At 39.3% G+C, this 10,844-nt stretch overlaps 2 protein-coding genes across 2 annotated transcripts; both read left to right on the top strand.

Moving 5' to 3' along the window:
* The first annotated feature begins 794 nt into the window (after positions 1 to 794).
* On the top strand, positions 795 to 1,957 carry LOC115714175 (glutathione S-transferase). Its single transcript, XM_030642752.2, has 3 exons — positions 795 to 1,070; positions 1,155 to 1,203; positions 1,313 to 1,957. Exons 1-3 carry the CDS (start codon positions 918 to 920, stop codon positions 1,777 to 1,779), a joined length of 669 nt encoding a protein of 222 aa, XP_030498612.1. The 5' UTR covers positions 795 to 917; the 3' UTR covers positions 1,780 to 1,957.
* An 18-nt stretch (positions 1,958 to 1,975) lies between these two features.
* Positions 1,976 to 6,395, top strand: LOC133032613 (uncharacterized). The gene is made up of 5 exons (XM_061106631.1): positions 1,976 to 2,733; positions 3,445 to 4,308; positions 4,406 to 4,582; positions 4,704 to 5,393; positions 5,488 to 6,395. Exons 2-4 carry the CDS (start codon positions 3,445 to 3,447, stop codon positions 5,379 to 5,381), a joined length of 1,719 nt encoding a protein of 572 aa, XP_060962614.1. The 5' UTR covers positions 1,976 to 2,733; the 3' UTR covers positions 5,382 to 5,393; positions 5,488 to 6,395.
* The last annotated feature ends 4,449 nt before the right edge of the window (positions 6,396 to 10,844 follow it).

Here is a 10,844-nt window from a genome sequence, read left to right as displayed (position 1 = left end):
ATTAACTATAAAAGTTAATATTACCATTAATGTTCATTCAAAATATACAAAATAATTAATTTTATTTATATTATTTTAATATCTTATAAATATATCTTATTCAAAGTTATAGTATTAATAGTGACAACGAGGTAATTAAAAAAGTAGTATTTATTGTAGGCTAAAATTTAGCTCATACTATCTTTTGTTCAAAATTTGGCACAATTTTTAATTTGGGCTACATTTGGAACACATTAGAGTTAAGTTTTAGCAAAATATTCTAAAAAATAGCAATACACCATATTTATATCTTTCTATAAAAGATACTCTTAGTTATTTATGTATATATGATTCAATATTTAATTACACTTATAACAATTGACAAGTAAAAAAGTAATTAGTACATTTAGCATTTCTCATAATATTATGCTGACTTTGATTAAGTGGTGACGGTGGCCTTGAATTGTAATTAATGATTACTTACTTTACTTTGACGTGCCTTCCTCACCAAAAGGAAGTTGGGTTTGGGTCTACACACAAGAAAAAAAAAATTATCCCACATATTAGGTTTAGATTACTTTAGTGTTATTCTAATTAGTTGTAATATAAGTTACTATTGTAGATTTTTTGTAAAATTATAAAAAATATATATTTTAAAATGTAAAAAAAAAAATAAGCATCAATTTCATCTAATATTATTCTCCTAATAATATTTTTTATTAGTACAACTAATTATAAATTAAATGCTAAAAAAATGTCTTTAATTAGGCGGCTTTTTAGTTATGTTTTCTCAGAACTTAATGGACTACGTGGACCCAATTCCAATCCACTAATTTAAGCAAGGGATAAACTAAAGTGGACAGTGCTTTTTCTTTTTTGTATGGTCTAAAAACCACTCTCAATTACTTTCAATTCCAGAGAGAGAACAAACGGAATCAATGGCAGCTCCCGTTAAGGTGTACGGACCACCCATGTCCACGGCAGTGTCCAGGGTTCTGGCCTGTCTCATTGAGAAAGATGTTGACTTTCAGCTCATTTCACTCAACATGTCCAAAGGCGAACACAAGAAACCTGAATACCTCAAGATCCAGGTACGTACCATATACATATTATTACTCATTTTTATGCATAATACTTTCGTATTCCATCTTTCATTTTCCTTTTCTACGTTACAGCCTTTCGGCCAAGTTCCAGCTTTTCAAGATGAGAGCATTTCACTCTTCGGTCAATACTTTTTTCTCTGTAACCTTTTCCTCATTTTTTTTTCTCTGTTTCAAAATTAGTTCATGATCTGGGTTGGGGCTTTCTTTTTTTCTTTCTGTGTTTAATTCAGAATCCAGATCCATATGCCGCTACATATGCGAGAAGCATGGAGATAAAGGGAACAAGGAGTTGTACGGAACAAACCCATTAGCTAAAGCCTCGATAGATCAGTGGTTAGAAGCGGAAGCTCAAAGCTTTAACCCACCGAGCTCAACTCTGGTGTTTCAGCTTGCGTTCGCCCCTTTGATGAAGATCAAACAAAACCCTTCTGCGATCAAGGAGAACGAAGATAAGTTGGCTAAGGTTCTACAGGTTTACGATAAGAGACTCGGGGAGAGTCGTTTCTTGGGTGGGGATGAATTTTCTCTGGCTGATCTTTCTCACTTGCCAAACACCCAATACTTAATCAGCGCGGCTAAGGATAAGATGGAGGACCTTTTTACTTCCAACGACAATGTGGGCAGATGGTGGGCTGAGATTTCAAGTAGAGACTCGTGGAAGGAGGTGGTTCGGATGCAGAACAACACTCCCAATTGATTCCCTTCTCTTCTCCTTTCTCATTCAAAACCTTCGTCGTTTTCAAATTTTATTCTCCTTTCAATAAATTTTTATGTGTACCGTAACAGTATTCCAAGGTTTAAAACATTACTTTCTTTTTTTTTTTGTTGACAATGAACAATTTCAAGGTTTAAAACATTATAATTATTATTATGCAGATTTTATGTGTACGAGGACTAATGTACCAGATCTATCAGAATTCTACAGTTAAATGTGTGCGAAAATATTAATAGAATGAATGACCTTTTAGAAGTACGAGTTGCACCAAAAAAAAAAAAAAAAATGCTAAGGCACCTCCACTTCATAAAAAGAAAAGGATTAAAACATTATTATTGTGTGGATTTTATTATATGCCTTAATCATCATTTAAAAGGTTCTTTATATAATAGTATTGTAGTATTTTTTTTAGGAGGATTAGAAGGGATTTGAATTGGGAAATTTCATATTTTGGCCCTAATAAAATACTCCATATCAAAATTTAGACTCCTTAATTTTTTGAACAAATTGATTTCACTAATTTAAAAAAGTTCCTAAAATACCCCTAAAATAAAATTTTCACTCTCTCTCTGACTTTCCCTCTCTCTCTCTCTCTCTCTCTCTCTCTCTCTCTCTCTCTCTCTCTCTCTCTCTCTCTCTGAGTTTCCCTCTCTCTCGCTCAAAGACTTTCCCTCTCTCTCGCTCTCTTCACGAACCAGGCAGCTTGTCCAACGAACCCACGCCGTCGACCACGAAACCAACAAACCCACGCCGCCGTCGACCACGAAACCAACAAACCCACGAACCCAAACCCACGAACCAAACCCACGAACCCAACCCCACGAACCAAACCGTCTGTCGATCTTCGACCCAAAACCGCCGTCGCCACCACGAGCAAAAATTGCCGTCGCCACCACGAGCAGAAACCGTCGCCGACACCACCAAATTCAGTCAAAGGTAAGATTTTTTTTTGAAAAAATATATTTTTCATAGATTTTGATGCCAATCATATAATGTTGTTGAGATTAGTGGATTTTTTGTAGCTTTTGTGATCTTTAGGTTATAGATGTTAGTGTTCCAATGGTATCTGTGTTTATTACAGGGTTGTCGATGACATATCGATAGGATATCGATAGGATGTCGATAGATTGAGTGTCTGTTTAATTTATGTTGTTATTTGTATGTCGATAGGATATCGTTTGTATGTCGATAGGATGTCGATTGGTGGTTTAAGTGTTTTTCTGCCCTATATTGTCGACGACTTGTCGACAGTATGTCGATTAAATTAACGTGTTAATTGTTAGGTTGTATTGTCGATTGGATATCGACAGTATGTCGATATGTTGTCGACTTGTTGTGAAATTGTTGTCTGATTGAATTTGTCGACAGCATATCGACAGGTTGTCGATATGTTGTCGATTATATTAACATGTTGAATTTAAGTTTGTATTGTCGACTGAATGTCGACAAGATGTTGATATTTTGTCGACATGCTGTGAAATTGTTGCCCGATTAAAATTGTCGACTGAATGTCGACAGGATGTCGATATTTTGTCGACATAATTGAATTGTGTTTGCTTTTGATAATGTCGACATAATGTTGATATAATGTCGACATGTTTTTAAATTTTTTTGGCAGCTTTATTTATTTGTTTTTTATTTTTTCAGATGGCTCCCAGACTCATAATTCCAGCACCCGAGCATTTAACTGGCCGCGTGACATATAGAGGCACCGGAATTTTTGCAAAAATCAAAGCTCGGTTTGAGGAGTTCAATCTGAATAACACGGCGAAGGAAAGCCGTTTCGGCAGCTTTTGGAATGCCGTACCCTTGACATTCTCCTCGGTGTTATTTCACCAGCTGATGCTCCACAAAATGAAAGTTGATGCTCAGGAGGAGTTGAGGATGCGGTTTTATGTTGGTCGGAAGGAGGTCAGATTCGGAGTGCTTGTGTTTGCACTCATTATAGGACTGGACTTCTCCTCGGGGCCAACAGAAGAGGAGAAGGCTACGCAGGTTGCTCGCTCAGGCTCAGACCGATTGATCAACAAATATTTCAATCGGTCTGGTAGTGTGAAGATAGAAGCACTCCAAGATAGGTTCACAAACTGTCAGAACCTGGAAGACTTGTACAAGCTCGGCTTGTGCTTGTTTGTGGAGTCAGTGCTTCTGGGGCGCGAGGCTAACGCGCTGATTACTCCTGACATACTTAGATATGTCGAAGACCTCGAGTTCTTCTTCCGGATTCCTTGGGGGAAGCACTCATTTGCCAGACTCATGCACTCGCTTCAAAAAGATATGTTGAAACAGAAGGCCAACTACGAGAAGAAGCTGAGTTCGGATGTTCAGCACGAGTGCAAATACACAGCATATGGCTTCGCACCTGCAGTACAATATTGGGCGTACGAGGCCATTTTGGAGGTAGGGAAGAGGTATGGCACGAATCACGGGATTCGGTTCCCCAGGATGCTTAGCTGGACGAGCAAGGGTGATATTGGGAAGAAAGAAGTTAGCGCATTATTTTCTAGACGGGTATGAATTTCACTTATGTTCAGAGTTATTATTTAACATAAATGCTTGTAATAAATGCTAAATGGTTCTATTTTGATATTTTTTGAACCATAAACAGAATCTTGAAGTGGTGAAGGGGCTACTTCCACGGACAGAGGAGGAGGCATTTGTGAGGACCATATCTTACGATGGTGTGGAGAACCTGGTTGATGATGGTGTGGATGACACAGAGGCTGAGGCAGGTAGTCAGGTACCAGAGACTCAGGTACTAGAGACTCAGGAAACAGACACTCAGGTACCAATTTTTGGAACTTTTTTTTTATGTCTTGATATTTTATTGTTTTTGTTTTGTGATATTTATTACATTGTGGAATTATCGTATGCTTACCGTATTTTTTTGGTATATATTTTTTCAGGCCACTGGTTCAGAACCTCAGCCCAGTGCACCATCTTCATCAGGCGTTCGTGGTGCCGAGTACACTGATTTAGTGGCGAGGTTGGATAGGATCGAGGCTGACACTCAGGGTCTGTATGCTGCCCATGTCGAGCTGAAGAAGGCATACGAGACCAGCCATGTAGAGCTGAAGGGTGGTCAAAACGTAATTATGGAGCAGCTCAGAGACATATTGGCCATGTTGAATCGTCCACCAACGACAGCTTCAGCACCGGAGGCCCCAGCAGATCCATCTACCCCACCACCAGCTGCATCACCCCCAGTAGAAGAGGAGGAGGTCTTCCCTGACGGGTACGATCCTTATGAAAGAGCTCCAACGACTCCCATCGATACAGGTGTTATCCATGTACATGACACCGAGTCGCAGGGTGAGATTCTGTCGATAGAGGCACAACCTACAGTGGTTAAGAGTCGGAAGAGGAAGAGAAATCCTCCTGTATGGTTCGGTGACTACACGGAGATGAAGAGGAGACATAGGCCATCTTCGACGTTTGATCCCCTGGAGCCACCGGATGAGAAATTGTTAGTTACTTTCCGAAAGTGGTGTGTTGGACTCATTCCGAACCACCGACTTCGGGATTTGAGAAGTGGTGATTACGGTCCATCATTCTTTTGGATACTGCTCACACCAAAGGAATGACTTACAGATGACGTAAGTAAAGTATTTTATAATATTACTTCACTTTACAACTTTATGTGCAATTAATATATTTTTTTGTCTAACTGACATTTCCCTTTATATGCAGCATATAGATGCAGCAATGCATATGCTGAGGAGGCGACGCACCGACTATCCACGGACATTTCCTCCGAAGGGTATCATTCTCTCCACATTCGTGACCACCATGATCAGCAGTGCATGGACGAACCACAGGGGTCCGAGGAGAAACTTTGTGTGGGAGGATTATATCCTGGACTACTGCAGAGGGGTTCATAAGGTATTGTTTTAGTAAGATTTTAAATGTTGAACTATGATTATAACTTCGATTGTTAATTGTTTGGGAGGATTATTATGGTTTGTTAATTGTTTCGTTGTTCTCCGTAATTACAGTCCCAAGTCTTTTCGAGATGGATGGGTAACGAGTATATTTACTTCATTCTGCATCTTCCCGAGGCAAGGCACTGGGTCACACTTGAAGTTGACATAGAGCTGTGGAAAATTAATGTCTACGACTGTGATTCCAGCGTCTGTCATTGGACCGCCATGGAACCCATCCTAAAGACTTGGGAAGAACTGCTGCCCTCGCTAATCCTTGCAACCGGGGAATTTCCACGTAACAACTAGATCATGGCGTTAACTAACAGGGACATCATGGTGCTTCCAAAAATGCATTCGACTCGAGCCACTCACGACTTAGTTCCGAAGGCAACAACCAGGTACATAACGATAAAAAAGTACTATAGTATTAAAATATGTTTTACGTTAGACTGACTTTACATTTTATTTTGCATTTAATGGTGATTGTGACATCTATTGCATTGAGTATGTGGAGCATCTCATGATGCAACGTGGATTGACCGATGTGATGCCAGGCCGGATAGTTATGTTTCGTGAACGGTGGTGTGTTGATTTATTTTACCAAAATGTCGGCTGATTATATGTGTAATTATTGGGACATTGTATATTTTGTGTAATTAACATTACACTTATGTATATATAGACTTTCTCTTCGTTCAAATTTTGATAATTATTCGTGGTTTCAAATATAAAATATCGATATTATTCAACAAAAATAACTATTAAACCTAAAAATAATTAAAATATTATAAAAATATTCAACCTCCACATTATTTTAAACCAGTTTCGAACCTGAAATAGAAAACATGTTATTACAACGAATAAGTACAGGACGCCTCAAATGCGGGCTTTGCATGTTGCTCTGTTGTGGCCTGAACTGCCACAGCGGCTGCAGTTTCGTGGTACAGAACCTTTTTTTATCACCAGACGAGAAACGGTTCTCCCGTCTTCTTCCAGCGTTGCTTTTTCTTGGACGACCTACAGGCTTCTTTTCCACAGGTACCCCAACTTTCATATTCTTGATGTGTTCTGGGAGAACCCAATCATCCTTGTCACCAGCAAGATTGATGGTATCATCGTAAATCTTCCTCCACGTTTCTTTTGAATAATAAGGTGAGCAAAGCGTGTACACACTTGTGTTCGTTTTTAATGCCGCGACACATGATGAAGGCAAGGGAGTTTCAATTACGTGAACACGCCGCAGGTGCATGTTCTTTCAACTAGATTCACATCACCACCTCTTTCACCGTTAGGTCCCCTACCAACGTTATACAAATTGGCTCCATTTCGTTGGACGCGCCTGTACCTTGTATTTTCATGAATTTTTGCCAAGTTTTTTTCAAAGAGCGTGGCCAAAGGGGTGGTACATTTGTCAGCATTTTTGAGGCGATCAGCGAACCACGATTGCAGTGTGAACCTGATAAATTCAACCAAAGTAGTTATTGGATATTTCCTGAACTCTTATGTGACACTATTGAAGCTTTCAGCAGCGTTGCTCATCATGATGTTGTATCTATCGCCCAAACAATAAGGGTGAGCCCACTTCTCAAACCCTATACTCTCCACATATGCAGCAATGGCCGGATTCATCTTTCTAAGCTTCTCGAACTCTCTATCACATTCAGTTTTCGACCATGCGTAAGCAACATTATATATTTGGTTGTGAAAAGCATCAGTCTTGAATTTGGCGTTCACGTTCATAACAATGTGGTGATAGCATGCACAGTGGACTGCTTCGGGAAAAACGAGTTCAACAGCATGATTAATGCTTTGATGCCTATCTGACACAAACACTAAGTTCTCAACCACGCCAATTGCTACCCTCAACTTCTGTAAGAAATACGTCCAGGAGTCGTTATTCTCACTGTCAACGATACCATAAGCAACCGGCAACAATTGGTTGTTCGCATCGTATGCCACAGCAACTAACATTATACCGTCGTACTTCGTCTTCAAGAAGGTGCCATCGATACTCAAAACAGGACGAAAAAAAAAAAAAGAAAAGCCCCTTCTACATGCACCGAGTGATATAAAACAGTACTTGAACCGCTCATCCTCTTAGTACAAGTCAGTAATGGTACCTGGATTCTTCTGTTCCAGCATGTACAAGTACCCAGGAAGCTTCATGTATGAAAACTCAGGCGTACCCCTAGCATACGTAAGTCCCATCTCCCTGCACCTCCACGCCTTCACATAACTCATACTGATACCATAGTTGTCAAACATGTCCCTCTGTATGTCTTTAGCCTTGTACTTAGTTCCATCTTGGGTGTACTTCCCCTTAATAAGGTGGCCAACTACCCATGGTGCTGCTTGACGGTGATCTGAACGTCTCGCATTCAAGTTACATGTGTGTTCATTGTGAAATACAGTGACCTCAAAGTTGTCAGAATGCATCTTCTTCCTCCCCCTCAATCTCCATTTACAATCTGGAGCCTTGCATGTAACGTACAACACATCAGGGGATGACTTCTTCACCATCCACTCAAAATTGTTATTAAGTGCAAACCTACCCACTACTTGTCTCAGTTCTTCCTTGTTTTCATAAAAATTACCAAGCTCTATCACCCCTGCTTCCTTACTTTGTAAACAAGTAGTTAGCTCATGATTTTCCATTATATCTTCCTTTGTCCACATGGGAGCTTTGAACTTGGTACAAACTTCAAAAGAGGAGAACGTTGAGAAGGTTGCATGACGAGCATGTTCTTCAGTTCTGCCTTGTCGACTACTGCTAGTTCCAGGTGTAGTGCGATTTTCACTACGAGGTTGTCGTTCTCGCTGTGTACCTTGGTTACTCGGTACACACTCTAACCTCAACGAAGGTCCCGCTACGGCTTCATCGACTGCCAAATCATGTTCATCGTCCATATTCAAATCTACAATAGGATCGTTATTGTAGAAGGTTGTATCGAACTCTTCAAACTGATGAAATCCTGTCGCTTCTTGTTCTTGCTCTACATTGGTCGGAACCTCTAAATTGGTCGGAACCTCCTCATTCACACCAATCCCAACATCTGTTTTGGGAACGCAAGACCCTACCACACTCTGAGGGAGAGGATTAGTAGGCGGCGTAGGCTCCGAATTCCCAACTTTTCTCACCTTGGTCACGAATAATGGCATAAACTCTGTATTTGACATTGTTGCCCTCATCTCTAAGAACGTTCTCAGTTGGCGTTCTCTCTTAATAACCTCTGGCGCAACCATTTGTCCCTTCATGTACAAGGAACAAATCTCCAACTTTAAATCATACGCTACCGGATCAACTTCCAACTCTTCATATAAAATTTGTCGCAGTTCTTGTAGGGTTGTCTCAGTTGTAACTGTCAACGTCAAGCTGCTATTTGCTTTGTAAATCTAATTATAATTCTCACATAACCAAACACCATCGTACGATACAACAATGAACACTTTCTCTCCTGCAATTGCAAACCAAACAAACAAGGTGAGTAAAGGAAAAAACACCCAAAAAAAAATCGACATCCCATCGATATCAATCGACATAATGTCGATAACAACAACAACAGAAAATATGACACTAATTGTTGACATTTTGTTGACATAATATCGACATAACGTCGACAACTACACCAAGCATGCTCGTCATCGATATAACATCGACACACCATCGACATCATATCGACATATTCTCCCAAAGGAATTTGCATGACAGACGCGTGTACAATGGTAATAAATCTATTCCTATGTCGACAAACAATCGACATAGTATCGACATTCAATCGACAAACACACAGTGCATGCATTTCATGTTTTACGGTTACACATTTAATGTTCATAAATTTTACCTACGTTCCCAACAACCCTTCCCAACTGCCACGTTGCATGTAAGACACGTGTCCTGTCGACAAGCTATCGACATGACGTCGACATGGTATCGACAAATAAGTTAGTCATGCCACTAAATTGGCATGTTGTCGACATCATATCGACATAGTATCGATATTCAGTCGACAAATACACCATTTCATGCGTTTTACCTGTACAGTTACACATTTAATGACCATTAAATTTTCCTACATTCCCAACATGTTTACTGCTCTATAAAAGCAAATCCCTTTCTTATTCATAAGTGCTCTTGTCTTCTACTTCTCTCTTACTCTTAAAAATTTCTCTTATTCTTAAGTTCTAAATATGGCGCCAAGAAAGAACAAAGGCAAATTCCCTATCTTAACTCCTGAAGAGCTGAAGCAGGAGCCTGATGTTGGCATAATTACTCCTGAAATGCAGAAAGTTTTTGACGCCGATCGAGCTTTCGAAAGAGAACGAAATCGTAACGAGTTCAGGTTCATGCAACTTGAAAGAGAATTTTGCAAAACTGGTGTATGGCCGGCTCCACCACCAGGGTTCCCCGAAGGATGCCGTCGTTGCAAACAAGGCATCTTTAATGGTAAACCGGTGAAGCCCGGAACATTATGCAAGTATTGCAAGGCTCACCCACAAGCCAAAGAATTTTTTAAAAAAATAATTTGTTATGTTATGGCTTGTGGTGAGTTTTATTTAATGTTTGTTTTTTTTTTATGAACTTTATTTTCTGTTTTTTTTAATGTTTTTTTATGTTATGTTTTTATGTTATTTTATGTTATGTTATTTTAATGTTATTTTATGTTTTATTTATGGCTTTTTTCATTTGCATCGATATAATGTCGACATGGTGTCGACAACATATCGACAACTACTAAAGAAAAGATAAATGCTTTTTGTCGACATGCTATCGACAAACTGTCGACAAAATGTCGACAAATTGTAAGTAATATGTTGGTTGCTTAATGTCGATAGCATGTCGACATACTGTCGACATAACGTCGAAAATGGTCATCACTGACCTTTCCTCGTGTAATCATCGACAAACCATCGATAAGTTATCGATATATCATCGATAACAACTGGAAAACCCAGATTTCGACTGAAAACCAGATCTGCCAGATCTCAACAATTTCAGACCAAAAAACAACAGTTCCAATAAATACGACACATATAACAATTTTAAACTACATAAAGTCTAACAAAATGCTTAAAACACAACTTACCCATTATAATGGTGTAAGATTCTTGAGTGATATTGGGTTG

Source organism: Cannabis sativa, chromosome X (assembly GCF_029168945.1).
Source record: "Cannabis sativa cultivar Pink pepper isolate KNU-18-1 chromosome X, ASM2916894v1, whole genome shotgun sequence".
In the NCBI taxonomy this organism is placed as follows: Eukaryota; Viridiplantae; Streptophyta; class Magnoliopsida; order Rosales; family Cannabaceae; genus Cannabis; species Cannabis sativa.
This window is presented reverse-complemented; position numbering and strand designations above follow the sequence as displayed.

Excerpts from the sequence above, each read along its gene's own strand:
- LOC133032613 (XM_061106631.1), top strand. The coding sequence starts at position 3,445 with ATGGCTCCCAGACTCATAATTCCAGCACCCGAGCATTTAACTGGCCGC. Across the intron at positions 4,309-4,405 it reads GCGCATTATTTTCTAGACGG|AATCTTGAAGTGGTGAAGGG; the intron begins GTATGAATTTCA and ends AACCATAAACAG. Across the intron at positions 4,583-4,703 it reads CTCAGGAAACAGACACTCAG|GCCACTGGTTCAGAACCTCA; the intron begins GTACCAATTTTT and ends ATATTTTTTCAG.
- LOC115714175 (XM_030642752.2), top strand. The coding sequence starts at position 918 with ATGGCAGCTCCCGTTAAGGTGTACGGACCACCCATGTCCACGGCAGTG. Across the intron at positions 1,071-1,154 it reads CTGAATACCTCAAGATCCAG|CCTTTCGGCCAAGTTCCAGC; the intron begins GTACGTACCATA and ends TCTACGTTACAG. Across the intron at positions 1,204-1,312 it reads TGAGAGCATTTCACTCTTCG|AATCCAGATCCATATGCCGC; the intron begins GTCAATACTTTT and ends TGTTTAATTCAG.